Source organism: Antedon mediterranea, chromosome 3 (genome assembly GCF_964355755.1).
Source record: "Antedon mediterranea chromosome 3, ecAntMedi1.1, whole genome shotgun sequence".
Classification (NCBI taxonomy): Eukaryota; Metazoa; Echinodermata; class Crinoidea; order Comatulida; family Antedonidae; genus Antedon; species Antedon mediterranea.
Window position 1 is genome coordinate 16,155,632 of NC_092672.1, and position 16,905 is coordinate 16,172,536.

A 16,905-nucleotide genomic window follows, 5' to 3' on the forward strand; every position below is an offset into this window, starting at 1 on the left:
TGCAGATTTTTAGTCTTATGTAATACATTTATTTTTTGGTTTTTGTTTTTCTTTTACTTTTCTGTTTTTGTTGTATTTTGTATATTGTATCTGTTCTGAGGGTCGCAAATGTTCAGCAAATGCTGGATAGATCACCCTCATTAAATATGGTTAAAATAAAAAAAGAAATAAATAAATAGAATGTCCATGCAGCATGTTTGTTATTGCGCGATATTTTCATCTATACACATGCGCAGTTTGTTTGTTTGTTCGTAATTAGAATTACTGCGCATGTCTATTCATAAAATAAATTCTTCTTAGTTGGGCGTGTGTACATTTACAGATAAGTGATTTACAACTACTCGCCTGTACAATTAATAAGCCTCCTAACGGAAAACATGTTTTAATTTATTCGAGTGACGTGAAAAAAACGTGTTAATGGCAAACATGATTTTAGTAGACATTTTTCATTACGCAATATAAAAAGCTTATTACAGCGATTCCTGACCATAAGGAATATAGGAAAATAGATTAAATTAAATAAGATAATTGACGGATAAAATAACACTGAGGAAACAATAAATAAATTAATAAATATTGTGACAAAATCAATAAGGTTATATAGCATGATAATGCATATAACCTAAATAGTTGGGAAGCCAGAAAGGGTTTACCTGCACCCTCTTAGCAAACTATGTTAACAACATTTTTAGCTTCCTTTGATAAATACAAAGCAATTTTTTGCTGTTGGGCAAAAACAAATTGGATCCTTGGTCAGTACAGGGGCTAAAATGTCAATGTGGTCACAGTTAAGACTTGGGGTAACTTGGTAACTACTGGGTGTATTGGAATATTTTTGGTGACAAACTACTCAGAAGACCCATATTTCTATTCACTCTAATGGCCAACTTTTGCTAAAAGTGGATGGAAACCCTTTTCTGACCACTAGGTCAAGAAATTGGCCATATGAATATCTTGGCAACCACTGATCAGAAAGTGATAATTGTGGTCTCCGATTACTCTCAAAGTATATGTTTATATTTGTTCTAATGTAATAAAAATTATAAAACTGTCAATAAACCCCTAATTTTGACCTTAACATATAGCCGGTATACTTTTCATACCTGAGAAATTGTTGGCCGGATAAGGTGTCAAAAATACTCAGAAGATACATATTCCTATTCACTCTAATGGACAACTTTTGCCAAAAATTACAGTGATTGGTCAAGAAAATGGCCATATCAATATCTCAGCAACCACTAGTCGTAATAATTTTAGTCTCAAATTACTCGCAAAGTATATATTTGTTTTAATATTATACATGTTATTTTGACATTTAACCAATAGCTGGTACAAACATTTTTGCGTGGAGGACATTCACATTTTTAATAACTAGCGAATATTGTCTTGGTTAATATTATACCAAATTAAATTGGTATTGATATCACTCTAATGAACAATTGAGACTCCATAACCACTGATCAAGAAAATGGCCATACAAATATTTAGCGAATTAACAAAAGAAAACCCTTTATTTTTCAGTTTTTATTATATCTCAGTGACTGTCATGTGAGTATGGTATATACTATGGATACGATCGATCGGAAGTCCTCAGTAGATACATAATTCTATTTATTCTAAATAATGTAATACAGTGTTATGTTGTTGTACTGACTTCTAATGAAGACTCTTGCTCGCTTAACTGTAGTAACACATTGTTTATTCAATAATATGAAAATATAAAACGAAATGCACAAATAAAGAAGAAAAGAAGAGCTAAGCACAATTAAAGAAGTCTGCAACAAAATCAAAAGCTCCTCGCACAATTAAAGAAGTCCGCAACAAATTTGAAAGTACCTCGCACAATTAAAGTACAGTAGTCCGCAACCAATTCGAAAGTACCTCGCAAAATTAAATTACAGTAGTCCGCAACAAATTCAGAAGTTCATCGCACAATATTAAGAAGTTCGCAACAAATTCAATTCCTCACCGCAAACTTATGGAACGCCTCCTCTGCCTTCAGTTCACATTTATCATGCAGTACACACCAATCGTCATGCAGTACACACCAATTGTCATGCAGTACACACCAATCGTCATGCAGTACACACCAATCGTCATGTAATGAAATATTGTGTAATTTATACCGCCACCTATCGACAAAATCGAATATCACGTGACGTTTATTAGACGGCTGTAAAAAAGGCCATCGACTTTTCTTTATCTTTTATGGAATTCAATAATATTTATAATAATAATAACTGTATACTGTAAAGAAAGATTGTGTTAATCCATACGACCAGTAGTTACGGAGATACATACATTCCCTGGGTTGTGGGTCAAAGGTCAGAAATGGAATTTCCGGTCATTTTTGACTAAAATTTCCCATTAGACTGAATATATACCTTCTGATCAATTTAAGACCATTACCTTACTGTGACCAGTGGTTGTGTGTTTGGTCTTATAACCTTTCACCCTGACCTTTTTACATTTCACCAAATTTTCAAAATGAGTAACCAAGCCAAAAATTATTGTTTGACCACCCTAAACCAATTTCTGAAGTCAAATTCTCTGAACCTCAAAGTGCATACGAAAGCTGATCTAGCTACTAGAGTACAAAGGCTTCCAAATTCAGCAGCTCTTGGAACGAGAACTGGACACACTGTCGTATTCATGTGGAACTTGTTTTCAAGACATCCTCTGGGAGAGGACGATTCTATTGTTTTTGTCAATGACAAAATGACATGTGCCCTGCCTATCGAAGCAGCTTATTACATAACATTCACAGACCCCCTGTGCTTTTATTGTGGAACTGAGCACAATTTATCAATTGAGAACATGAATTATCCACTTTGTAGTGAATGCAAGGAATCAGGCAAAACACCCAAAAGGAAAAACACTAGAGCATTTGTGCCACAGTAGGCTAATAATATCCAGAAGTTTGATATAAAGTCAAAGTGTACAAAAAGGACTTTTATTGTGACCCCCTGATAAAATAAAAAAAAAAGGTGTATTTTAATATTTGCTGTTCTGTATACTTATGTTTGTTTAGAAATCTTACAGTACTTACCATATTTATTTGAATTGTCAGGAAGGGTGTATGCGAGGGGTGGGAGTGATTTTTATTCATAGCGGCATGTTTATTCAAGAAAATACGGTAGTGAGTCGCCATCTTGGAAAAATAAAAAATAAAAAGAGCCTCTTCCTTCCTTTTTTTAGAAAACCAGGACGATCAACTGTTGTTTTTTTTTACATGGCCTTATTGATTTCTAGTAATTTGAGACCAAAACTATAACTTTGTGACCTGGTTGCTAAATATTCGTACAGCAATTTTCTTGACCAGTGGTCATATTTCTTTTGGCACTTATATTTGATATTAGGCAATTAAGACAATATTCGCTAGTTATTAAAAATGTAAATGACGTGCTCCACATAAAAATGTTTGTACCAGCTATGTTAAATGTCAAAATAAGGTATTTTTTAACATTTTGTGTATTTCTATTGTATTAGAGCAAATATAAATATATACTTTGCGAGTAATTTGAGACTAAAATTAAAACTGTCTGACTAAGTGGTGGCTGAGATAATGATATGGCTATTTTCTTGACCAATGGTTTTACTGTCATTTTTGGGAAAAGTTGTCCATTAGAGTGAATAGAAATTGGGTCTTCTGAGTAGTTTTTCACAAAAAAATATTCCAATACCCCCAGTAGTTAGCAATTTAGGCAAAGTCTTAACTTTAACCATATTGACCTTTTGGCCCCTGTACTGACCAAGCATCCCAAATTTTGTTCGGCCAACAGCAAAAAATTGATTTGTATTGATATAATGAAGCAAAAAAACGTTAACATATTTTGCTAGAGGGTGCACGTAAATCCTTTCTTGCTCCCTAACTAAAAAAGATGATCCTTGACAATCAAAATTGTTATTCCCCAAGTTAATGAAATGCAAAATGCTGTTCTTACTTGTTATTATTAACTTCCATTCTAGCTTCAATGTCTAACACTTTCTGGGCCACAATAGAAGCAGGAGCAAAGTTTTTGGCCACAGATTTAAGTAAAGTGTAGCTAGTATTGCCTTTAAACAGGCCTACAGCTCTGCGCTTTAATCCATGTGAAAGACAAGACTCTACTGCCGCTGTAAAAAGCAAAATAGGATAAATTATATAACATAATCTGTATCTTTATTTCAAATGAAAACCCAAGTACAGTAAGAAAAGCAAAAAACACTGGAAAGATGCATTTGTCATTTCTAATGCAAGACTACTCTGTTCACAATGAACAGTATTTTCTGATCCTCAATTTATGCCTAAGCCTGTTTATGATGCGAGACTTCAAAACTGCTAATTGTTGTCACTGCAATGTTACTTGACACAAACACACTGACACGCCTGTTAATTAATTTTTTAATCTAGCAAATTGAAGTTGGTTTTATTAACACTTTGACTGCCAAACACGAAGGTCTTCGTGTTTGGAAACACATCGCTTGACTGCCAAACACGAAGATCTTCGTGTTTCACGTTTTTTTACGAAATCCGGTAGATAGGTTAATTATTGGTATATACCAATGCCATAAATATGGACACTATATTCGGTCTGGACCGTCAATATTTTACTATTTGAAAGTAACTAATCTCGACTGTAAAAATGGTACCTGTCGAAATAACATACACCGCGTATCACAGTAGCGCGTAGACCAATGGCTTGACGCATTGTGTACCGGTCGCGCGCTAGCTATGCCGCCGAAGAAAAGATTGTATAGCGCCGCTTTATAATCTTTGGCCGAAGCATTACAAAGGTTTTGTGGATTGGCGCAGTTTGTTTTGTTATTTGAATAAAAAATAATGGAGTCATTTTCAATATGAAGTCTTTGTTAACTTTGAATCACAATGACTACTAGTTACTCAAGGCAGAAAATAGGAAATAGTATGACGTCGCCCTCTATTTCATGTTTGGTGAGCAAGAGGTGACTTTTCTCCTAGTAAGGGCAGATTGCCATAGTAACGGGCTGATTTTCTCAAAATTGTTCTTTGGGATAGTTCATAGCCTAGATAAATACAGATAGTTAAAAATACAATCTATAGGTTCTGGTGAAGAAACAGATGTAAGTTTATGATGCTTTATATTTAGATAATATAATCTTTTGTATCATTTAACTGTAGCCTACTAGCCTAGATAAATACAAATTACTGTTTGATGATTATTAATAAATAGCGCACTGTGCTAAATTGTCAGCTACCTAGCCTACAGAGGGGTGTCACGAAACCTAAGACCACGAAAGCTAAGACCCCCTAAGACCTAAGATCACGAAAGCCAAGACCTGAGATTACAAATATTTATCTTTCGCACCTGCCGTGTATTTTAACTCCCAACATTTATTCTGAATACCAAACCTTAGAATTAGCACTTTATGAAAAAGAATTACATAAAAAGTAACAAATACATTTTTAAATTGATGATTTTACAGACGTTTTTCTCGCACACATACTGTTTGCGAATTTCGCATGACTAGCCCTACACTAACAGTAGGCCTACATCATGTTCAATGTTTTGGTTTCTATGGAACGTCAACAGAGCAAAAATTATATAGAGTGCTGAAAACTCTGTGGAGTCCATCCACAATGTAAGATTAAAATTGTAATAATAATAGTATAATCATGCTAGTACGAAGAAATAAATACTCGCAAATAAATTTTAATTTATAAAATCATGATAAGTTTTTTTGTTTCGTTTTCCTTCTGTTTTTATACTTGTACTATTATTGTTGCTCTTTTGGCGCTTCATGCGCTTCATAGAAACAAAAACATTGAGCATGAGGAGTCATACAGTATACAAAGAAAAACGTCTGTAAAAACATCAATTTAAAGGATTTATTTAATTGTTTTTATGTGTTTCTCCTTCTGAAAGTACTTATATAAGTCCTAATTTTAAAGTGTGATATTCAGAATAAAGTCAGTTAACAAATTTGGAGTCAAAATACAAGAAAGGCAGGTGCGAAAGAAAAACATCCTCTGAACCAACACAATGGAGTAAATATATACCAACAAACAACCAGTCAAGTTTGTTTGTTGTAAAGAAAAAATATACATTTACTCAACGGGTGAAAATAATGTGAGTTTATCTATGTTTTGCGGTAGTATTTAATTATATTTATGGTAATAAATGAAACCTACTATGTCTAAAATTATGTATGGATAAACAAGTATTGTTTTTAAGCTGTAGTATATCTTAGAATTTGCAATCTTAGGTCTTGGGTCTTAGCTTTCGTGGTCTTAGGTTTCGTGACACCCGCCTACAGAGTACCGATCCAGGCCTGCCCTAGGCCTAGTGAAATGTCTAGAATTGTAGGAATACAGGTCAACCCGTACCCATGCCAACTCGTACCCACCAACTCGTACCCAAATTTTGGCTTACTCGTACCCAAAATTTTGGCTGACCCGTACCCATCATTGGCTGACCCGTACCCATCATTGGCTGGCCCGTACCCAAGTTTAATGCTATTTAAAGTATATTTATATTACATTTAAACCCAGTTTTATTAAATTTTTAGATACCAATCATATGTTCGATATTATAATGGCAAAAACTATTGACCTAAAATGTATAATAATATGTACAGACTCGTACGTAAAAAGCACAGCTTTCATCGTATTTGCGTACGTCGTATTTGGTAAAGTTAATACTTGAGGGCGCTGTTTTATATGGCTCTGTGGAAGATGTCAGTGGTCGGCTGTGCTGCATTCTATTTTTTTTTCATTTATGAGTTATTAATCTATTATTTTCTACGAATAGTAGTACACGGAAATTGAAATACCCACTAGTCTGTGATGATGAAAACTTGAATTATTAAAAGTAAACATAAATATCTTTTATACATAATTTGTATTTTCATTTTATTTTACAGATAATGAAGTAATGTGCTTTTTGAAAATCGTTTTAAAACGAATGGTTTTTGTTGTTTTGTTTTGCAAGTTTTGGAAAATATTAAACTGTTTTAACATTTCGAAAATATTTAATACATTTTTAAATAGTCACTCGTATTTTAAAATCACGAAACTATTTAAGTGGATACCAGCCTCATTGCTGCTATGAGCATTTAGTAGTAGATTAGATTATTGCCGTTTATCTAGTATACAATGACGGATGTGAGAGTAATAATAAAAGGTAACTACTGTACTAACCTCCAATAATTTAACATTTAATTACAAACGACGACATTTGCTGTTATTACGTTTTCATTTTATAATGATTATTACTGTATTATTATGACTAAAAACCGAAATAAATACTACTAAAACTTAAAAAAATCATCTTATCGCTGACAGATACGTAAGAACTCAGACACGTGTAGGTAGGCCTTCAGAACGTTTATATTATTTTAGTAAATAAGATGACATCCGTTGCCATGGAAAAACGATCGTAGTTCATTTCATTTGTCTTATTTGACACATTATAGAATGCGTATTTTTTTTTAAAAAAGGGAATCCCTCGTCAGCAAAAACACGTAGCTGTTATAGAAGAAAATCTGCCAAAATGTTTAATTGCCTTAGGCTACAGTACGACAGTACGTGTATATGATCATTTCACTGAATTATTAATAAATAAAATATATGGAAAATGATCATACGTCATTACTAAGTCGTCTCTTTGACGCCGGCCCTATAAATGCGTGTTTTTTATAATAAAAGGTTAATCCCGGTCAGAAAAAACACGTAACACGAAATCTACGAGTAATTCGACCCCATAGCCCGGCAGGCTTTTCGCTTAAAACAGGGTGTTGTTAATTCAACCAATTTTAAATATACCAAATACAATAGAAATAATTACTTGATCGAATGTAATCAGGGAAGATAATTAGAATAAAATAAAAGAATAAAAATTGATAAGTATAAAATTATACGTTGTTGGTACTTTACCTGGGCTTAATTGAATTGTAATACTAACTATACAACAGTTAAAATATTTTTTTATTAATTAATGTTCTCTTACGTAAATAAAAAAGACACATCAAACATACGTTTATAAAACTATAATACTAGATTTAAATAAATGTTAACAAATATATGCCTAATTAAACGAAGTCTACAATCAAATCAATGGTCATTTTTATTAGCACACATTTCACCGAGACCTGTATGTAAAATAAAAAAACAATTTAAATATAAAAATATTCATACGGCAAAAGCATACCACTAGTTTTACGCCGATCAAATCATTACAAGTAATTATTCAAATTGGGTACGAGTAGGCCAAATAATGGGTACGAGTAAGCCAAAAATGGGTACGGGTAAGCCAAAAAATGGGTACGAGTAAGCCAAATACTTGGGTACGAGTAAGCCAAATATTTAGGTACGAGTTGGCATGGGTACGGGTTGGTTTGGGTACGGGTTAGCCAAAGTGGGTACGAGTTGACCAATTATTTGGGTACGGGTTAGCCAAGTTGGGTACGAGTTGGCATGGGTACGGGTTGGTTTGGGTACGGGTTGACCAGCACCCAAATGTCTATACTGACTCAATTATACTATGTATAGGCCTAGATTGATTATGATTAACATTAATTCATTTGTCTGATTGCTACTTCGATTGACCAAGTAAGGCATATGATTTCGATCCAAGTCGGCCCTTAACCGTCTCGGCCAAAGTCAAGTCGGCCCCAAGTCAAGTCGGCCCCAAGTCAACTCGGCCTCAAGTCAACTCGGCCTCAAGTCAACTCGGCCTCAAGTCAACTCGGCCTCAAGTCAACTCGGCCTCAAGTCAACTCGGCCTCAAGTCAACTCGGCCTCAAGTCAACTCGGCCTCAAGTCAACTCGGCCTCAAGTCAACTCGGCCTCAAGTCAACTCGGCCTCACGTCAACTCGGCCTCACGTCAACTCGGCCAAAAAATAATTGGTCAACTCGGCCCCGTTAAAGTATGAAACGCAAAAAGTGCAAATGAAGTGGATTGATAAAATAATATTTCTTCACAATTTTTTAACTATGAATAATTCTGACTTTTAATGAATATTAATATTTAGACAACTAGAGGGTGAGCTCGCTTCGCTCACTCCCCCTCTAGGAAGTGTAGACGATGGTTCTCGGAATGATAAAAATGTTCTCCTTGTACGTTTTCTGTCGGTTACCATTATTGAAAATGCTTGACATTCGTAAAACTAAAACTACTCTGTTTCACAGTGTTTTAGATGATTAATAACATTTTAAAGTATAGTGTTTATTGTTTGGTAGGGCCCTTTTGGGAGGCGGAGTTCATTGGAGGGAGGTGCTTATTCGAGGGATATATGTTAATTTTTTTAGTTTTAATAATATGGTAACATTTATAATCAAATGAAATCCTCTAATAGATATGAAAAGTGGTAAAAAAGAATAACAAATGCTTGGTAAATTGTAGATAACAGTGCGATGAATTCTACTACAAATAGTATAATGATTATTATTCAAAGTGATGTTTTATTGGAGAGGCGTTTATTCAAATAAATACCATCCTAATAATTATTAATACATTATTTAATTTAAACATCTTTTGAAACTAACTGCCGTGACAGAGTGGGCCCAAGAAAGAAGACATTACGCCTTGCAACATGGGCAGATATCTCGGTCCTAACGGGACACAGATAGCTTACAGTTATTCCTGCCAGCTTACTCAATAAAACTCAGCTATCGGGATTTCACTCGATTTTAAACGATTTTAAACAAAATGTCTTATCATCAAATCTCCCTATGTAATTTTATAATACTATTCCCCACAATATATTCTGATTCTTTATGGCGTATATTTAATTTCATTTTATTAATTTGCAGTATAATTTTTATTTTTTAACTACTGTACCTTCACACATGCGCAGTCCGTTCCTAAAATAAACAAAAAACTGAAATGGCTATGACTAATGGCCAACTTAAGCTCCAGTCCTACTATCTGTTTTTTTCTTCTGTCTTCCAAAGGGACACTGTATTGATTGATGGAAAGTGCCTGTTTCCAGTCACCTTTAGGGTCAAATCTATTATTTTAACTGCTCCCTTGTGTATAAAAGAGAGAAAATAGTTGAAACCAGTTTGTTGGAAGGTGAACTCATTTCAGGTGGTATGATTTTTACTCGGGGTACCCGAGTCTAGGACTTACTCATTTTCTCCTCCTCCATCTGGACACTATTGAGTAAAAAGTGCGATTTTTAAAGTACTACTCCTCCATATTAGTTGTAGTATTGAGCTGGGATTTGGCATGAATATACTACAGGGACATGTCCTCAAAGCTATAGAGCCGGATTTTTAATTTTTTGTTAATTAATTTGTTTAATTAAGAAGCCACAATGTGTGACACACACCACAGCGTTATGTAGTTATATGGTTATATGCGGCTTCTTGGCGTAGTGGTTATCACGTTTGCTTAACACGCAGAAGGTACCTGGTTCGAGCCCGGACGAAACCTTTTTTTTTAAACTTTATGGTGCAAAGTACTGTATACGCAATATGATAATTATACACAGTATATCTTATTTTTATTATTTTTTTAAATACTTATTTTGTGTAATCGGTAATTATCACTTTTACACATGTTTATTTTTCTTTGTGCTTATTACCATATTTATTTGTAATTTAAATGGATTAAAAAACTTTCTGTAACCCACATTTTTAGTGTAAGTGGGTTTCGTAGTGTAGTGATTGTCAAGTCTGCTTAACACGCAGAAGGTCCCGGTTAGAGCCCTGGCGAAACCTATTTTTCTTTAACTTTAACTGTATACGTCTGTATACAGCTTCTTTCTCTGTACCCCGAGTATTGCACATTCGTGCTTTTTTGTTAATTAATTTGTTTAATTAGGAAGCCACAATGTGTGACACACACCACAGCGCTATGTAGTTATATGCGGCTTGTTGGCGTAGTGGTTATCACGTTTACTTAAAAACACGCAGAAGGTACCTGGTTCGAGCCCGGGCGAAACATTTTTTTTTTAACTTTATGGTGAAAAGTAGTGTATAAGATAAGATAAGATAAGATAACTTTTATTGATCCTCAAAAAGGAAATTCATTGCTCATCATAATAACAAAGAACACACAATAAAAACAAATATAGCATAAAACCATTCTTATAAAAACATCTAAAAAATTACAAGATAAAATTATCTTCTTGACTTCCTGTATGATACCGGAGGGAATAAAGGATTTAGCAAATCGATTTGTTTTCACACTGAGGAGCCTCAATCTACCACTTGGATTAAGTTGGTCTATGATTACTTTGTGGAGAGGATGAGAGGCATCCGACTCAACGCGTTCGAAATCTTTCTGGAGGTGTTCTAGGTGCACATCGGTAAAGGAAGGCAGTTCCAGACCAATCATTTTACCAGCCCGACGGATGAAAGTTTCAAGGCGTCCTTTACGCAATATGATAATTATACACAGTATATCTTATTTTTATTATTTTTTTTGAGCTCGGATTTAGCATGAATATACTACAGGGACATGTCCTCAAAGCTATAGAGCCGGATTTTTTAATTTCATACCGGATGCAGCCATATCACGTCTCGAAGATGGTACCGTATAGCCGTATTTGGTAGAGCGGTTATTGATGTGTATGTTACGTTACATCCGGTCTTTACGTCATTACAGCTTCTTTCGCTGTACCCCGAGTATTGCACATTCGTGCTTGTTTAATGTCCTGAAATACCCTGAAAACGCTATGTTATTTTTGTTAGTTACAATCAGCTAGTCACAACTAAAGCAACGAAAATCGTCTATATTAAAAGACCTCTAAATCTTTGCTGGGATATAATCCAATATTATAGGGTGTTGTCAGTAAGGCTGCAGGGCAGACCCATGAACATTACACTCTTGCAGTTATACGCCCCAACAAGTACTGCAACTCAAGAGGAAGCTGATGAGTTTTATGAAACTGTAAAACAAACATTAGATGGAATACCAACCAGTGACATGCTTGTCCTGATTGGGGATTTTAATGCAAAGATAGGAGAAGGGATTGAAACAGGAGAGGAATTCAGCACAGGAAGTTTTGGATTAGGCATAAGAAATGAGAGAGGTGAATCTGTTGATCTTTTGCTACCGAGAACGATCTGATAGTATGTAACACATTATTCAAACAGCACAACGACGTCTGCATACATGGACTTCTCCTGATGGAAGAACTCGTAATCAGATAGATTTCATCTTGGTGCGCAGAAGTACAAGAACAAGTGTAACAAACACTCGCACGTTCCTAGGGGCAGACTGTGGTTCAGATCACCAATTACTATGTATGGGCGTCCGGTGCAAAGTGAAAGTTAGAAGAAGGGACAAACCAGTTGTGCAGAATACAGGGAGGCAACAGCTGAAATCCAAAGACAAGAAGCAACATTTACTGGAGAAGTATGAAACAATAGAATCACACCATAGAGCAGGTAACAGCAAGGCAATGTATGCAGAGATTAAGCAATTGACTAGATAAGTTCACTCCCCAATTATCTGTCATCAAGAACAAGGAAAGAACCTCACTGAAATAGCCGACATCCTAGGTCGATGGCAGGAATACTGCAGAGAACTCTATACCGATGAGCACAAGGCTGACGAAGAGAGTGAAACCAACAAAGATAGAGAAGCCACTGAAGATGCTGATCTGACCCCATTAAGATCTGAAGTAGCACAGGCAATGAGGTACCTGAAGCGTGGTAAGGCACCAGGGTGTGATGAACTCCCGGCAGAACTAATACTTGAGGGAGGAGAAGCTGCAGTGTCGCTAATGCATAAGTTATGTGTAAAGATCTGGCAGACAACAGAATGGCCAGTAGACTGGTGCAGAGCCCTATTTGTTCCACTTCCAAAGAAAGGAGACCTTCAGCTATGTGGGAATTATAGAACCATATCACTTATATGCCATGCAAGCAAGATCATGCTTAAAATCAATCTTGGCAGAATGCCAAGGATACTGAGTGAAGAGATATCTGCATCACAAGCGGGATATATGAAACATCGTGGAACTCGTGATCACATCTTCAACCTTCAGATGCTGATTCGCAAATGTCTGGAAATGCAGCAAGATTTGTTCATCTGTTTTGTAGGGTACTCAAAAGCTTTATAACCAACTCTGGTCCATCATGATGAAGATGAAGATGGGGTTTCCAGCACATGTGATAGAGTTAATTAGAAAACTTGACCAAGATCAGCAATCAGCAGTAAGGCTTGAGTGTGGAAAAACTGATTGGTTTACCATTGAGAAGGGCGTCCTACAGGGCTGCATTCTTTCTCCAGCTCTGTTCAACATTTATACAGAAGACATAATGCGAGAAGCTATGACAGAAGAACGGTCTGAAAGTTATGATCTGCTACACGTTGGAGGGAAAACTTTGGGTGACCTAAGATATGCAGACGATGCTGCATTGATGTAAAAGTCAAGACCTGGCCTCAGCAGATTTGTTGACTCAGTGAATGAAGAAGGCGTATCTCATGGTCTAAAAATGAATGCGAAAAAGACCAAAGTCATGACTGTTTCTTGGCAAGTGGCAAATGAAAACAAGCAGAGCATAGAAATAAGAGGATCCGCATTGGAGGAGGTTGACAATTTCATGTACCTTGGTGCCAGGATACAAGAAGATGGAGATAACACCTAAGAAATCAGAAGCAGATTGGCCATGGGATTGCAAGCTCTCACTGGGATGAAAAAGCTGTGGTGTGGACAAGACAAAGTGACCAAGTTGCGCATTCTCAAAGCATGTGTCTTTCCAGTGGCCACATATGCCTGCGAGACCTGGGTACTGCGCAAGAGGGATGAAAAATTCATCACAGCCTTTGAAAACAAATGCTACCAAAGGATCTTGCGAGTCCCATGGACTCAACACCGCACAAATTATAGCATAAGAAAGGAGCTTACAGTATCAAATGATTGGTTGCTGCAGTATATTAAAAAACATAAATTGTGCTATTTTGGTCATATTAAGATGGCAAGATGGAATGGAGAAGAGAGTGTTGGAGGCTTATATTCCAGGGAAGAGAAGAAGAGGAAGACCAAGATGCAAATGGGAAAAGACTATAACAGATGTGTTTGGCTCTATGGAGCAAGCAGGTAGGATGACAGAGGACAGGAAACGGTTTCAGAATGCTGTTAGAGAAGCCACGCTCTGATCAGAGTTTGCTTTGACGACGACGAGGCTTAGATTTATTACAAGTACTTTACTTTATTAGGCCTAGTATTTAGTAAAGTCAGACTTGACTCTTGCTGCGGGAAGAGAGTGTACGGCAATTATTAGAGCATAATGTAAAATGTTTAAAATTCTTTGGTATATTTCTACATAACATATTTAGATTGAATACTTGCTTTATAAATTTTTCATTTATTAGACCACTTTAATAAGTTGTTAATTGAATTGAATATTCTACGAGAAACCAACAAAGTACAAATTATTTTCCGACATTGGTCTCTCGTCTGATGTACACTGTAAACAACAACGTTTGGTAAATGGTACGATCCACTTCGAAGTTGTCCATATTTTCAAGTATTTGACATAGGCAAGGTTCGTGTAAAATCAGAATTTCAAAAATAATAATTTTAATAACAGTATGAGTATATTATAACAGTTTGTATCTTAAAAAAACAACCGATACTTAATGTTGTTTTTTCCACAAAAATATTACCCCATTTACTACACTGTACTCTTCTACTGTTAATTGAACCATGTGATTGACCTCATACGATCATGCTTTTTTACGTAGCATAGTCATGTACTGTATATAATCATAACCGATATAATTATTATGTATCTAATGAACAGTATAAATGTTTAAACAAAATAAATAAACTGCATCAAAACGATTGTTTTTGTATGCCCTGGAAAAAGTCAACAGAAACAATCTCTTCAAATTCGCAGCGAGAGCTGATGAGAAAACTATGTGCTTGCTGCGTGATGTCATATCGCCCAAAGTTTCGTAAATCTAGGGTTGATGACCACCAACATAACAAAGATCGTAGATGCGTGTCTATGCGGCTAGTGAGATAGTAGTGATATAGTAGTCTAGCGGTTTGCTTGACTCGGAATTTGAAGATATTAATTTTACCATGACTTTGAAGCTGTTCATGTGAATTTTAAACGTATATTTTACTGGTTTTTTTTTATGTTAATTAATATATACTAGTTCAAATAATTTCATTTGGCTTCGTATGATTATTTTTTTGATGAAGTTTCTTTTTCTCCAAGCCAAAAAGGTATTGTTACATACCACTACCTTTCATCGTCGGTCATCGTCAGGTGAATGAGCTAGCCGAAGCTAGTTCGTATCATCAGTAGGAATTCTCCGATGACGTGCGCCCTCTGTGGTGTTAAGAGGTCTTTTCTGGGGGGCCCCGGGTTCTCTCTGTTGGTGTAGAAGGTCATCATAGATATGTGACAGCTCGTATGCTCCTTCGTCTCTATTCATGGTGCGTTTCTTACTTCTTATCCAAATGGCTCTGGCTGACTCCTTGTCCAAGATCTTAGTATTATCCCAATCTGGTATGTGGTTGTTGATTACCATGTGATCCGTAATAGCAGACTTATGGATCGTTGTAGATGTTGAAGCACGGGCTGCTCTGGTATGGACATCTCCTGCTGTGTTTGTGATGATGTCTATTTTGTGTTCGGATAGTCTTGTTTGAAATGGCCTGCCTGTTTCTCCTACATATATAGCACTGCAATTACTGCATCCGACCTGGTACACTACTCCGCTTGTCTGCTCATTCCTGATTTTATCCTTCGGATGGACCAGCATCTCCCGAATTTTGTTGAAAGGCTTGTAGTAGGCATTGATGGGATGTTTTTATAGCATAGTTCTTTTTATCCTTTCAGATAGGCCTGTAACATAAGGGATGCAGACGTTCCCTCTTGCTTTAGATTGGTCATCTCTCTTCTCATTTATTCTCCAGTTGTTTCTTTTTCCTTTGTTCTTTTACTCTTTTGATGGACCAATCCGGGTAGTTGCATGCTTTTAGGGCTTTTTGTATGGTGTTCTGTTCTATGTAACAATACTTTTTTGGCTTAGAAAAAAAGAAACGTCATCAAAAAATAATATATACTTTGTATTATTTGTTGAAGATAAACAAAGTCAGTAATCTAAAGATAAAAAGGGCTCATATTATCAGGCCCGTATCCAGGGGGGGTGCGTTGGGTGCAGACGCACCCCACCAAGTCCCAAAAGGTCCACTATTTCCTCGGTTGGTATTTTTTCTTGTCTTGTTTAACTAAAGACAATATCATTATATATATACAAAATTTACATTATCAATGGTATACAAACAAAAATATGCTAATATAAAATGAAAAAATACCGGTAATTAAATTACGGAATCTGAACTGACTACAAACTCGATGTAAAACATGCGCAGTCGATCATGTGACGACAAGCAATAGCTTAGCGCTTCATGTACGCGGTACAGTGTTTGCTGGAAATACAGACAACTTAACCGGCGGTAAAGACGTGTCTGGAAATACAGCGCCTAAACAAGGGAAGGCCAACTCAGACAGCATCGTACGACGCTGTCTGAGTTGGCCTCATCATGAAAGCGTTAAGTTCTGGTGTCCATCGTTCAACTAGCCCAAGCCACAACAGAGAGTCTTAAATCAGTCTTTAGAACGTCAAATAACGCAAATTTTGCCAGGGCCTTCGGCCCCTGGACCCTAACCGGGGGCCCTTGCCCCCAGCCATTTTTGCTCGCTTCGCTCGCACCCCCCATTATAAATGCTGCATACGGGCCTGCTTATGTACGTCGTATCATTGATTTCAATTGTTGTTATAAAACATTCACACTTTGCTGGTCAAGGTCAGCACACTCGATCGCTTGATAAACACTCCAGAAACTCTCCACAAACACTCTAGAAAAACAGCAGAAAACACTAGTGGGAATGTCGAAAGTCCTCTGACCAATACTGTAAAGTGAGCTCAAGAAACTTAATGAAAATGTATTCGTCTGTTTGTCCGCGT

General features: G+C 36.2%; 1 protein-coding gene across 3 annotated transcripts in view; it reads right to left on the bottom strand.

Moving 5' to 3' along the window:
- LOC140044960 (small G protein signaling modulator 1-like) overlaps positions 1–16,905 on the bottom strand; it is a 173,467-nt gene that overhangs the window by 102,966 nt on the left and 53,596 nt on the right. For all 3 annotated transcript variants that reach the window (XM_072089683.1, XM_072089681.1, XM_072089684.1), the window contains one exon: positions 3,945–4,116. In XM_072089683.1, the coding sequence (XP_071945784.1) occupies positions 3,945–4,116 (172 nt within the window). The remainder of the gene's footprint in view (positions 1–3,944; positions 4,117–16,905) is intronic.